This window comes from Myotis daubentonii, chromosome 1 (genome assembly GCF_963259705.1).
Source record: "Myotis daubentonii chromosome 1, mMyoDau2.1, whole genome shotgun sequence".
Classification (NCBI taxonomy): domain Eukaryota; kingdom Metazoa; phylum Chordata; class Mammalia; order Chiroptera; family Vespertilionidae; genus Myotis; species Myotis daubentonii.
The window spans coordinates 77,523,153-77,538,032 of NC_081840.1; the positions used below are offsets into that span (position 1 = coordinate 77,523,153).

Sequence of the window (14,880 nt, forward strand, 5' to 3'; positions counted from 1 at the left end):
AGCTTTAGGCCTCCTGGCCCCATCCCTTTCCTAATGGCTTGACCCTGTGAAGCAGCCTCCAGGCCAAAAATAATAGCAAGATTCACCGTGCCATTATTTCCCTCCCTCATTTAGAAAGTGGCTCTATAGAAGATCCTCACTCATCAGTGTGATCTTAGACAAGTCACTCACCTCCCTCTGCCTCGTTTTCTCATCTGTAATTTGAGGGACTAGAATTGGATGATGACTAAGGCCCCTTCCAGCTCCATGATCTTGAGGCTTTAATTGCACAAGCCTCTGCCAGCCCTCAGGGTGTCACACATGAGGCTTTTTCCAACAATAGCCAAACTCAACGGGAGTGAGCAGAGTTTCCCCCTCCAGTTGAGAAGAAATGTGGTCCTGGTTAGAGTCTTGTTAACGTCCTTTGTCCTCAGAACAAGGGAAACAGGGAGGTTTCAGATGTTATTGACACTAACAGTAGGGCCTGGCAGTGGCCACACTGTTGTGGAAGAAGCATGCAGAGCTGTCCCTGTGGGCAGCGGAGATGCATAGCCAAGACTGGAAGATGTTTTAATAACTATTTCTCAGTAAAAATAAAAATAAAAAAAAGACCCATTTTGTTCTGCACAGGGGTCTGGGGGCAAATCCAGGTCTCCCTGGAGGATCTGCTCTGGCCCATAATGGGGAATTGGTTCAGCTCAGCTGCTCTTGCAAAGGGCTGAATACAGCACCCGGTGGTTCAGGCAGCTCCCCGCAGCTCCATGTGAAAATGACTCACGGCAGTTCTGACTATCAAACCTTCTTTGAAGTGTTCCCAGACATGAGGAGCAGCCGGGGGAGGAGGGGACTCTGGACGCTGCCTCTGTGGGTGGTGCACAGAGGGCCTGGACACATCTGGCACCATGGCGAAGCTCCAGGAGAAATCCAGGCTGAGTAATTACCCTAGGACTTTCTAGGGAAGCCAAGCTCCCTTTCATCTGTCTCTCTCTCTCCCCCCTCCCCTCTCTCTCTCTTCCTCCTCACCCCGCCCCCCTCCAGCTACAGAAGAATTAGATGCTCCAAGAATTACAACCTGTTTTTATACCTTCACCCTTCCCGAGGGGATAACAATTGAATTCCTTGAATAAAACTGGTTTTATTGAGCACAAAATGAATGCACCCTCTCACTTGCCATCTGCACCGATCACTTAAAAGCCATAGACCTGGCCCCAGTCGCCAAGTGGAATGGCTATTTCTAACTCTCGGCCTTTTGAATGGCTGCACGATACCGTGTTCTCCTAATAGGCTCTCAGTGATGATTGAATACAAAGCCTCCAAGTCTCTCTTGTGGCAGCTTCCAAGACCCAGTCAATCACACTGTCCAGAGCAAGAGTCAGGCTCCTGGCAGAAAGGGAGGGTCAGCCACCACCATGCTACATCTGTTTAACTGAAAACGTATTTATATGCAGAGGGTTCTCCCATTCTAGACAGGGTTCAAGGGCATGTTGGTTCCTGGAAACTTGGGCAGAGCCTTTATAGCTATAGAAGGAAGTGGCAAAGGGTACGTTGGGAGAGGATTGTTCCTCCCCATGCCTGCACGTTTTCATCTTCTGAAATGAGGCCGATCCTATTTTTATAGTTAAGTTGGGCTTTGACTGAAAGATTCTCATGCTACTGCAGCGTTCCGTACATGCACACATGGGAATAGTAAGACTACTCTTTCCTGGGCACTGACCATGTGCCCAGCACACTACCCAGGGCTTCCCGTGCCCCACCTCCTCTAATCCTCACAGATGCCTCTCATGTCGGGGAGTGGGGCTGCTGTTATTATCCCTGCTTTACAGATGAGGAGCCTAAGGCCCAAAAATGCCAGGAAACTTTCCTAAGATTGAATGACTAACGTAAAAGGACTTGGGTTCTGGGTTGCTAGATTCCCCTGACCACTGTGCTATGGGGCAGTAAGCTTATTATCATGTGCTTACTCCATGTGAGGCCCTGATGTTATGAGGGAGGGTAGGAAAGGTCCAGTTCTTGACTTCAGAAAGCTTTGGTTTAAACACATACCAGTGCACACAAGCTACACACACACACAAAGTTACTCTGACTGATGGCATCTTCCAAGAATCCTACACCCAAGGTATCCATGTTCCATCCTCCCCTGTTATCCTACTCTCAGACCTTTATTCACAGTTTGAACATTGTTCCTACCGTAAAGATGAGGCTTTTCTATAGTAGGGCCTGGAATGCCGGAATTTCACAGACAATTTTGACCATTGAGCATTATGCTACATTTACCCAGCTCCTGAACTGGTTACTATTTTGATCAGGAAGTTTCTCTAACCCAGCCGTGGGCAAACTACGGCCCGCGGGCCAGATCTGGCCCGTTTGAAATGAATAAAACTAAAAAAAAAAAAAAAAAAAAAAGACTGTACCCTTTTATGTAATGATGTTTACTTTGAATTTATATTAGTTCACACAAACACTCCATCCATGCTTTTGTTCCAGCCCTCCCGTCCGGTTTAAGAACCCATTGTGGCCCTCGAGTCAAAAAGTTTGCCCACCCCTGCTCTAACCCATTTCTCTATCGTTTCAGGGGAGCAGAGCAGTAGAGCAACAAGGTCAGGGACAGGCAGGATTTCAAGCTTGTTGAAGGTTCACAAAGCCAAGTCATAGGTCAACTGAAAGAAATAAAGCAGGGAAGATTCAGGGTGTGAAACCCATTGCTTCCATGACCTCATAAGGGAAGTGATAATATATCTAAACAACACTGTGTGCTATGGTGAAACAGGAAGAAGGAAGCAAACATTGTACTAGTTGCAGATTTTGCCAAGCGCAGATTGGCTGCCAGGATTCATAGTCCTGTGCTAGATATCTTCCAGTGGCATTAAACCAATGAGGGTGGGGCGGGGGGCTGGCGGGGGGGGCGGGCAGAGGGCTTCTTGTTGCTAAGAAGGAAAAACTTCCCTCCAAAGCCGAGTTACTGAACCCCCTACATGTAACACAATGAGAGACTGAGACCATTGAGCCCCCAGAGGAATGTTGAGAGAAAATTTACCTTCCTATGTAAATCTAATTTTTCAAAACTTCATTACACACAAATTTGCATCTCATTTCATTTCAGATTTGTGCTCATTCTTGGACTGCCCATCAATCTAAAGATAATGATTCTAGATCAGAGATTTCCTGGAGCCTTGACAAGGGTGGACTGAGAGGACTCAAGGTCACCACCACATGTTCTAGTCCCCTAGGTCAGTGATGGCGAACCTTCTGAGCTCGGCATGTCAGCATTTTGAAAAACCCTAACTTAACTCTGGTGCCGTGTCACATATAGAAATTTTTTGACATTTGCAACCATAGTAAAACAAAGACTTATATTTTTGATATTTATTTTATATATTTAAATGTCATTTAACAAGAAAAATCAACCAAAAAAATGAGTTCACGTGTCACCTCTGACACGCGTGTCATAGGTTCGCCATCACTGCCCTAGGTAGCCTGTTCATCTTGTCAGCCAGTTCTTATCCTCCTGACAAAACCTAGATTGGGAAACAGATTTGGTCTTTGTTTCTGATTCTCTCTACACATACCATTCCAGGTGTCCAGTCATTGATGAATCTTAATCCTTCCTTTAATTCCTTAGCTATGGCTCCCAATTCCTGCCTTCTCAATCTCATCTGGGAAAAACATTCCTGAGCCCCCTCATTAATCCTCAAATACCCACCTCAGAACTTCATTCCAGGAATTCTCCATTCCCCACATGCCTGCATTTGACCACTTGAGGGCAATGCTGGACCGGCCAAATCTCTTTCCATGTTCCACTCCACCTTTGTCCCCACCTTGTCCTGCCATTCCAGGATGCAGCCTCTAGTTAGAAGCAAAAACCGAGGACCATTGGGGCACCCTGAGAGCAGCAGCACAGCCAGGCCAATTACAATGGCTTTCCTGCACCTGGGATCATGGGAATAAAAGGAAGTTCACTAGAAAGCAGATTTGGCTCCATGAGTGAAACAACCCCTATGGGAAAGAGACTGAAAGGAGAACTTGCCTCATTATGTCATTAACCAGGAACAAGCTGTCTCTCTGACTAAGAGATGAAGAGCACTACCTGTCTCTTCCTACTCAGATGTAAGCTCCTCAGGGTAATGTCTTAGTAAGCTCTGTATTCTTGGCAGTAAACACGGGACTTGGCAATGAATGTTTGTTGAATGAATGGATGCATGCATGCATATATATGCATAAATTGGAATTGCCTATTCTCAGATTTGTTGCTGTTTTCCAGCTCTTTTAAAGCCTAAAGTTTAAGCCATCAATTAGTTGCTGGGCATTATTAGTCTTAAAGACAGCTAAGGATAGTCAGGTCATTAATTAAAGCAGTGGTTGTCATAGTACAAATGTTTTTTCAAGCACCACTTCAAGAGTTTCAGATCTCTTACTTTTAGGAAGTCCTTCATTATGTCACCCAGCTATCTTCAGACCTTACCAGCCTATAGATTTAAAAATACAGACAATCCTTGATTAATATTAAATTTACAAATACCTTCAACCTCTATCCTGAGACTATGGAGCATCCATTCTGTCCCCTAAGGATGGTAGTCTGCTCCTTTAATCATTCAGAACATAGATCAGTGCTTGAGGGGAGAAAGAAGTATACATGTTGAGACCCCAAAACCCAACATGAGACACTCCCTGTCTCCCACAGGCTGCCACATAGCAAGGACAAGTCAGTGCCCCCAGTAAAAATCTGCAGGCAGCTCTGTCTCAGTTTGTTGATTGTCCCGTGCACCAAAAGTTTGCCAGTTCAGTTCTGGTCAGGGCATATATCTAGGTTGTGGGTTTTATCCCCGGTTGGGGTTCATATGGGAGGCAGCCTTCTGATGTTTCTCTCTCTCCCTCTCTTTCCTCTCTCTCTCAAATCAATGAAAACATTTTTTTAAAATCTGCAGGTATCCTATCTCCCAGTGCAGAGTCTAAGGCTAGTCCTTTACCATCCTGGGATGACTGACAGTGGGAAAATATCATTTCCTCCCAGGAAGCTCTCCACCTGCCCTCCACCCTCAGGTGGAGTCTGGCCTTCATGACCCAACTAGGCAAACTAGGTATATTAGATATTAGAATGCCATGTATGGGAGACCAAGAGCCTTGATTAAATTCATATTGGTTGGTGGAGAAGGGGTATATGTGCCTAATTCTAACTAGAAAGACACCAATTAACTTTTCTTAATAGAATATTTACCATCTTAGTCTACAACATCTGCATTTAGTTTTACACTGACTTCATAATCTCCACAACAATGAGTAGATAGTTGTCTTAGATGTGAATAAACTCATTCTCAACTGTTCTCTAGTTTTCTCAACCAAAGAGGAGTGCTCTAAAGGTAATTTCGAAATTCTACTGATTAACAAGGAGCAGTTTTCCTGCTAAAGGAAACTCTTTCTTTTATAAGGTATCCCTATTATAAAAGTTTCTACCTTAAAATTTATCCTTACAGTTCAAATCTATGTCCTCACAGTAAATGGTCCTCATCTTTCCCATAAAAAAAAAAAATCTATCAGAAGATACCTTTCCTGAGAGTAAACAGAAATTGAAAAAAAATCATTCTAAAATAGCATTTTTCTATCATTGTCCACGGGAGTTGAGTTGACCACATGTTAAGCATGGCCTATACCATGTTCTTCCTTAACATGCCTTCAGTGTGATTAAGGGACAACCCTCTAGGTGTTCTATTCCTGGAGCATCTCAATTCTATACCTGGAAAAAATAATGCACAGAAATTCCATTAGAGGGGAGATTGACAGACAATATATAAGGCTCAAATGGCAAGGAATAGTCACCAGGGTTAGCTCACTGCATTCAAATAGACCTGCTTCACATGCTCTAATCTCCAGGTTTAGATCTCCAGTGGGCGGTAATGCCTAAGGTCTTGATACCAGGTCCGATGTTCAGGTTTGACATTGACAGCAGGCCACAGACCTTACTGCCTTGTGATTTTAAAAAACCCAGATTTTTTCCTGAGTTTTCAAACTACTGACATTCACTTTTTCCCACGTGAGAAGCATCTGAGATTGTTTGCCTTAAAGCCATAGTCCTTTCTTACAACTCCAATGCCACACAGCCCCGGTTATTAGCTCCTAGAGTGGGTTTTTCATGCAGCTGTGGCTGTGGAGGAGATATTGGTCAGTCCCTCCAAACCACACACATTGGGTTACTCCCTAGGGAGATGGTGCCACTACACTACCTTGTTGAACACAAGGATCCCAATAAGGACTGTTCCCCAAATATCACCAACATAAGGGCCAAGCCTTTAGTACATTTACCAGAAATTATCCAACCAGAAAAGTTTTCTTTTAAGTTCTGTTCAGGGGTTCTGGGAGACTATTGCATATCAGCAGACTTTGGACAGAGCACATGGGCAGTGCCTTGAAAATCAGCTTCTTGGGATATCTACCCTTCCCTCAGGCATATGATCTTTCCTGAAGGCAATGAGAGAATGAGAGGGGCATGTATTATTCAAAGGGAGACATATACAGACCTTCATGTCATTAGTTTCTAAAGTCAGACCATGGTAGTGTTGGTCAGAGTATACATTGCACAGTTGCCCAAAGGAGAAAGAGATTAGTTTGGTTTAGAAGGACGTGGAAAGGCTCCCTTGTGGATGTTACAGTTGAACTAATTTAAAGGATGAAGGATTTTGATCAGTAGAGGGACTGGAGTAGGATGTGGCAAGAAGTGCAGCTTGAGCAAGTCAGGAAGGTGGATAGAACCATGTTTGGGGATCAGCGTCCACTCTGTGGAAATGAATCTGCACTGGCTGAGGCAGAAGAGTGGCTGGAAAGGTAGTATGTGGCCTTCTTGAGAAGGGTCTTATGAACCAGGCTAAGTGATTTGGATTTTGTCCTATGATAAATGGGCAAAAATCAGAGGCACATAAGATTTCCTCTTGGAAATGTATTTGGACAGTGTTTTAGAAAGATCACTGTGGATGGGAGGATTAGTTCTGAGATTAAAAGTAGTGAGATCAGATATAAAGTTAATACAAAGACTGAGGACAAGAAGAATCAGAAATAAGGACCTGGAAAGAGAAACATTCAAGAGATGCTTCAAAAGTAGGTGAATAACATGTGAGGGTGAAGGAGAAAAGAGAGATGGCCTCTTTGTAGCATCCTGGTTGAGTGCTTGAAGATTCCCTAGTTCTCTGCTACAAGGTCTTGCCATCAGAAATTAATCTTTATTCATTTTTAGTACATTAAGGCCTAAGGTGTCAATCTTCCTAGAAATATTTTTCTGTTTTTATGGCCTAAATGATTAAAGTCCAAGGAAATTTAGGAGCAGGGGTTTTCTTGGGCCCTTCAAAACTCATATAATTGACTGTCCAGTTCTCCTATCTTATCTAATAATAGAGAAACATGGTAATTAACTGTAACTTTGCTACCCTTCCCATTGGCTAATCAGCAGGATATGCAAATTAACTGCCAACCAAGATGGCGGCCAGCAGCCACGCAGCTGAAGCGAACATGAGGCTTGCTTGCTCCAGTGACAAAGGAAGCCAAGGTTCCCCGCCTGCCACAGCCCAGCTCTGAGCTCCAGATGCAACAATGTTGTAATTATAGAAGCTAAACAAACCCAGATACCTGCTTTCAGCCAGCCATGGCCTCAGAGCTGGAGCCAGCTCTCAACTCCAGTGACAGCTATAGAAGGTAAATAAATCCCAGAATTAAAAAAAAAAAAAAGAAAAAAAAAAAAGAGGCTGGGAGCTTCAGTTGCCCACCAGCCTGAAAACAGCCCTCAGCCCCTCACCCAGACTGGCCAGGCACCCCAGTGGGGACCCGCACCCTGAAGGGGGTGTGACCAGCTGCAAATAGCCATCAGCCTGTCATCCAGGCTGGCCAGGCACCCAAGCAGGACCCCCACCCTGATCCGGATCACCCTTCAGGGCAAACCAGCCAGCCCCCATCTGTGAACCAGGCCTCTATCCTATATAGTAAAAGGGTAATATGCAAACTGACCATAACAGCAGAAAGACTGGGAATGACTGGTCACTATGACACACACTGACCACCAGGGGGCAGACGCGCAATGCAGGAGCTGCCCTCTGGTGGTCAGTGTGCTCTCACAGCGGGGAGCTCTGCTCAGCCACAAGCCAGGCTGATGGCTACCAGTACAGCGGTGGTGGTGGGAGCCTCTCCTGCCTCCTCAGCAGCTCTAAGGATGTCCGACTGCAGCTTAGGTCTGCTCCCTGCTGGCAAGTGGGCATCCCCCAAGGGCTGCTGGGCTGCCAGAGGGATGTCTGATTGCCAGTTTAGGCCCAATCCCCCGGGGAGTGGGCCTAAGCCAGCAGGTGGTCACCCCCGAGGGGTCCCAGACTGCAAGAGGGCACAGGCCGGGCTGAGGAACCCCCTACCCCCGAGTGCACAAATTTTTGTGCACCGGGCCTCTAGTCCTATATAATAAAGAGGTAGTAAGCAAATTGACTGTCACACCCTCACACAAGATGGCCGCCCCCATGTGGGCAAAGATGGCCACCCCCATATGGTCACAAGATGGCCATCACAAGATGGCCGGCAGGGGAGGGCAGTTGTGGGTGATCAGGCCAGCAGGGGAGGGCAGTTGAGGACAACTGGGCCAGCAGAGGAGCAGTTAGGTGTCTATAAGACTGGCAGGGGAGTGGTTAGGGGGTGATCAGGCTGGCAGGCAGAAGTGGTTAGGGACAATCAGGTAGGCAGGCAAGCGGTTGGAAGCCAGCAGTCCCAGATTGGAGAGGGTGCAGGCTGGGCTGAGGGACACCCCACCACCACCCCACCACCAGTGCACAAATTTTGTGCACCGGGGCTCTAGTTTATAAAGTATGAATGAGCACCCAACTACTATGCTTGAAACTATTTGAATACTATTTAAATATGAAATCTAAGCTGAAGATCTTTTATACTTCTTATTCTCTGAATTATCTTTTCTCCTCTCTCTTCAGGCTAGTGTAGGGACAGACCCAAAGAAAGCATGTTACAAGTTCTTTCCCTCCCTTTCCTGTTAGAGTCTCTTTGAGTAAGGCATTCCCCCACCACCAGGGACAGCTTCCCGAGGAGTCCTGTTGGTGAGCCTGTGTAGGACCACCATGCACACATCCATCTTCCCAGCCAGCTTTACTGTCCCAGCATCATCCTCACTGCTATGGCCAAGCCTCTGGCAGACTCCTAGACTCTCCTGTCACACTTCCTGCTCTGGACAGGCACACCTACAGCCATGCCACTGGCCCTCCCCCTCCACATGTCTGTCTGTGTGTCTATGTAGCCCCAGCTGTCCCCAGCTCTATTTTGTGTACCTCTAAATCCAAGCATTCTAGGGTGCCTCCTTATTTCTTTGTCCATTGTCCTATTATATGTACCTTTGAAGTTGTTCATGAGAGTATCTTGCAGAAAGATAAATAGTCTTAGAAAAGTGATGAAATAAGATAGAAGCAGAGGTGGGAGTAAAAGCTTTGAGAAAAGTGATAAAAGAGAAAGAATCCTTGACCTCCATCAGCCCTGACTCTCAAAACTCTCAAAATAAGATTGGCCCTAAAGATAGCTTATTATTTACCCCAAATTAAAATTTACTGGCTCTGCCGTCATTGTGTACACAATGAAAAGAAAGCCATCACACAAAAGATGTAGTTATCCTCACAGTGGGAACAATCACAGCCAAACTGATTCTGCTCCAAGAATAGAATGATAACAGTGCTAAGTCAGGAACTCCAAGACTTTGAATTGTCAACAAATAGAATGATTTCTTGATGGGAGAATGGGTATAAAGGAAAGTGAATCAAAAGGAGCCCTCTGACTCTTGGGTGGAGCATGAATTACCAGGGAAAATTCCAAGTCTGTGCTCCTTTATGGGTAGCTCACTACCAGCCATGTTAACTAAGAGGAAGTCCTGTGTGCAGTATGAGCAAATCCAAGAAGACCCTTGACCTCGCCCCTGCCCAGCTGTACCCCTTTCTCTTCCCTGAAGTTAAATTTCATCACCATGCTTTAAAATCAACTTTGGAAGGCATTTTAGCTGCAGCTTTTTCCATTGTATCCATAGCACTCAGCAGAAAACTTGTGTATAGTTGGCACTCAATATTTAGTGAATAGATGGTTAATTGATTCGATTAATTAAAAATCAACAAATTATTTCCTGTCTGACTTCTGAAGAGTGAGTCCCAGGACCAGAAATGTCCAGATGGGCAACAGAAGCCTTAGTGCAGTCCTCACCGTTCTGTGCACCTTACATTCCTGAAACTCAGGGACACGGACCCAAGAGATCATAACCCTCCAAATGTCTTTCAACAAAAGACTATCTCCCTGGTTGTTTCCTTTCAGAGACTAAGCCTTCTGGGACTGATAAGGGAACGGGACCATATGCTGAAACACAGAACCCGAGTGGCGGAGGGGCACCCAAGCCTTCTCTTAAAGGGGCCTATTGGATTGCTGCCTTTGAACAAATCTGAGTGAGTCTTTCGATAGCACAAGCACCAACTACCCCTAAGGACCTCTTTCCTTTATTGCTGCAGCAATGAAGCAGCCACATGGCTGTTGCAGATAAGGTGGTCTGAGTGCATTGTGCATGCAAAATAGGCCACGTGGCGCACAGCACTGAAGAAGAACTTCAGAAGCACCATGTACCAGCTTCTCTGCACTGTGCTGCTCTTCCTCTGTACGTAGCTCCCAGGTAAGCTGGTGCGGTTTTCCACCACTTCTCATTTCCTATCCCTTTTCTTTGTCAGACAACTCCTGCAATTACATAATCTTCCAACGTAGTTGCCATGATTGGGACAGATGTGACATTCTAATGCCAATATAGCATTCCTAATGGGAATGATGGCTCTGTGTACTGCATCTACAGAGAGCTAATCAAAGGCTCACCTATATCTACCATGCCTTTCAAGGCACCATAGAACTGGAGCACTACCACTTGTCTGTGGGCAGAACTGTCCTCCAACCATTATACACATGCAGCCAAGAGACGATGCCATTTACTAGTGTGCAGTACAAACACCATGATGCATGTTAATATCATACTGAACAAAAGCTGTAAGCCTCAACACAGAAAATTCAGAGAGGTTATCCAACAAGACAGAGGTTGTTCAGTGTCATCTTGAATTTCTCCCTTTCATTCATCAAATCATTCATTCAAAACTAAGTGCTGTGGAAGCACAAAGATATCCAACAAGCACTTCTCAAATAATAAAATGTATTCAGCAAGTATCTCATCCTCACTTTTATCTTGCTGAATAATTAGTAGTGAAAATTAAATCCTGTTGAATTGCTTGAATCTTTTACCTGACAAATAAAAGCACAGTCCCTAATACCCAGAATGACAAGTGAATTGGACACACATATAAAATTAAAGCCAATAATTAACATCTTAATCACAGACCTTAAAACCCTATCAACATTTCTAAAGCCTGAAAAAGTATTAAATATTTATGTATACTTATATAGAAAAGCCTAGTAAATTACATAGATAGATAGATGATAAATAATAGATAGATAGATAGATAGATAGATAGATAGATAGATAGATAGATAGACAGATAGTTATATAAACATAGAGTAGTTGAGATAGTACCAATGATTAAGATCAAGTTCAGATTTGGAAGCCAGACTTCTTGAATTTTGAATCCCAGATCTTTCTCGTACAAACTCACTGCCTAAATGATCTTGGACAAGTTACTTTATGCCTTGCTTTCTTCAAAACAATGGTAAGAATAATGCTTACTTAGAGGATTTCTGCAAGAATTAATGGACTATTACATGCAATGCACCTAGAGCAACAGTTGGAACCTAGGAAACAATCTGTAGGTATCGGCTCCTCTTGTTGATGGCGATATCATAATGATGATTACTACTACAAATCCACATTCCCATTATGCAGCTAGGTTATACCTTTGGAACTTACTGGTAACAAATAAGTCAACCTCTTGGATAATTAAACAGCCTTTTATACATTAGTATCCCATCTAATAAGAACTAATATTAGAGACATACAATTCAAAAGACCTTCAGGATCTTTTCCACTGGATGTTGAAAAATTATTAAGGGCTTCTTACAAAGAAAAAAGTAAAGCTAGAGGAAAGTTAATTTCTGCTTTACCCTCATAAAACAAATATATGCTCTATGAGGTATTAAAATGCAACAGTAGCCCCACTTATTAAATAGACAGTAGGATCATTTATAAATGTAGAGCCAGAAATAAACTTGAAGTTGTTTATAAACATAATCATAAATAAGGTATTAGTTCTATCAACATAACAGAGATATTACTGAAAAAGTTCCCACCTCCAAGAGGATTACTAATTAAGTCAAAGTATACCTGCCATCCTAACAACCTGTCAAAGGAAGATTATTCCAGATTCCAGAACATATCCAGTTGCACCTCCGTTCATTCATGGAAACTCCTTGGTGTGAATTACTGAGCTGAGAGTAAGCAGGACTTTTTTCTCTATTTTCTCTTCTGAAGGTACATGGTCTCCTGCTGCTTCAGATCCTGCATTTATTCATCAGTAAAAAACCTAGTCCCCTGCTGTCTTGCTGGCTTTCTCATTTGCAGCCAGCATATAGGCACAGAAACACACAAAACAGAAGGCTTTTCTTGGAATAAAGAACTAGAGAAAGATCCTTTGCAGAATTTGGCTTTGGGGATCAGATTTCAAAGTTTTAACCCTCCTGGGACAGACATAGGTCCAGAGAGTGTTTGCTGAGTGAGTAAGTCACTTTCCTCCTGGGCTTGCTTTTCTCTGGGTCACCTTGGGGTCATTAGTGATGCATCCCCAGAATTGCTGAATGTTAACGTGGAAGAATCATATAAAGGACACGCACAACTCCAGTAACCCTGCTGTATTATCTGCCAGTAAGAAGCCATTCAGTAATTCCTCCCTAGAGCCAAAGTTGAAAGACCAATGCCATGTCACATGCAATAGGGAATTAGGAGATTATATGTGACTCTGACACCCAGGTCTCTGATGTCACCATGCTAAGACTCTCAATGAGAGAAATAATCTTTCCTCCTTTTCAACACCCATTAGTATCAAATGTAAAGGAAAGTTTGGAAGAAGAACCAAGTCATCAGAGCATTACCCATTGACTGAAGAGACCTGCCCAAGGGAGGGTTTCCTGGTAGCGAACAATAGGAACAAAAATAAAAACTGTGGTGGAGTTGATGATATCTTTGAGAGTATCTGTCTCGGCCACCTCATCATCTAACTGAAAGCCCTCCAATCTTCCTATGTGATCTTTGAAAAACAATCATAGGAGAAAAGCCAAGCAGGAAGATTAAGCTATTTAACAAGTACTCATCACATATCAGAATAGAGAAGTGACGTGGTGTTTGTTTTTTACATAGTTTATTTTTAACTCAACAATATATATTGAGTGTCTACTAGGTGCCAGACACCATGCCATGGGCCAAGAACACCAAGGCAAGTAATACAAGCTTTCTGCTTTTCTAGGCTTCACATAGTAGTGGACTTACACCCTAATAGAGGAACCAAATCAGACATATGTAGAAGCAAGAGAAGTACTTGCTGGTAACAATTATGGGAGTTTTCCAGGAGGAAAGTACAGATTGGGAATTAGAACCTTTAGATTTCAGGATGAATTGGATGATGGGAGCCAAAAAACATCTTAAAGGAACTGAGCTGAGACTAAATATGGAAAAGTTTATTTATGTACATCCCAAGGTCCCAAGTCAGTAACAGAAGCAGAATTACAACTCAATAGAGTCCCAACTTCTCTCTATACTGTTTTGCTTGGCAGCTGCTTCATTCAGTGCCACACAGCTGGGAAAGTGAGTCACAGATGGAATATTGGCAACCAGAATTTTTTTTTTAGAAACAAATGACACCGTGATTTTTCTTGACACCCATTGAAATTCCTCACTAATTTCTAAAAATACCTTGTTTGCTTTAAAACAGCTCATGAGGCCCAGGCATTTCAGTGAAAACAAATCAGAGAAACAAAGTAATCCCAGCCATTTGAGCATTTTGAGCCCAAATCAATCAGACTGAGAAGAATCACTTACTTACTGAAGGCCGTCCTGGGACACCAGGCAGCTGAGATCCTGACCAAGGGAAATAGAAACACAGCTTTTTCTCTTTTCATTCACTTTCATTCCTGTTGTTTTTCCAACTAGCCAGTGCTAGAGCAGAGAAACCAGAGAGCAAAGACAGCAACTAGAAATAGCAAACATCTGATAACCACCAGGCCTACATAGACATAAATCACAGGCACACATCAGAATCTGCCGGCACGGTTGCTTAAGCTTTATGTGTGAAGTTTGAGGGTAATGAGCAGGAGATAAAGCAAAGAAAGGACTGGCACTAAATTTATCTCTTTTTTACCCAAAGAATTCAAAGAGGGTGGGGAGAGAGTGGATATGTTCTCAAATCAAAGGCAAAGCAGGTCCTGAGACTTCCAACTAGAGAGAAAATCAGTGGCATTCTCCCTCACTGATACTCGGATACATGTTTGATACCAAAGCCCCAGAGTGACAGAGACCTTCAGAGAGAATGGCACTGGGCTTGGGCAAGTAGTGCCCAGGATGGGTTGATTTACGCTCACCCTGAGGTCTTTTTGCTTCTCCAAATTCTCCTATACTTTCTTCATCCCAGATGGACAAAGAAAACTGGGGCTGTAACTCATATGTGGCCTCCATCCTTAACTGCAGAGACAGTCCTTTGCCTAAGGGCATAGAAGTTGTTGACACTGCCCATTCATCTCTAACCCAACTCCATTTGGCTCATCCATTTACTTGCCCAAAGTCCTAACGTAGCTCAGCCAACACTTCCTTCCCACAGAGTGATGTTCTGTAACCGGCTTGAAATTATAAGCTCTGCTTCTCCCCGGTGACTGTGGCAAAGGTAAGGAGCTTTGAGTAGGGCACTAACCCAACCATGGCAAAGCGGAAGA

At 43.8% G+C, this 14,880-nt stretch overlaps 1 protein-coding gene across 1 annotated transcript in view; it reads right to left on the reverse strand.

The window, feature by feature from the left end:
- The window catches only part of LOC132228087 (heterogeneous nuclear ribonucleoprotein D-like), a 53,409-nt gene extending 38,783 nt beyond the window's left edge, over positions 1-14,626 (reverse strand). The window contains exons 1-3 of the mRNA XM_059683947.1: positions 14,533-14,626; positions 13,051-13,205; positions 3,680-3,822 (exon numbers count right to left, since the gene is read on the reverse strand). Coding sequence (XP_059539930.1) covers positions 3,680-3,822; positions 13,051-13,205; positions 14,533-14,626 — 392 coding nt within the window. The remainder of the gene's footprint in view (positions 1-3,679; positions 3,823-13,050; positions 13,206-14,532) is intronic.
- Positions 14,627-14,880: the final 254 nt, after the last annotated feature.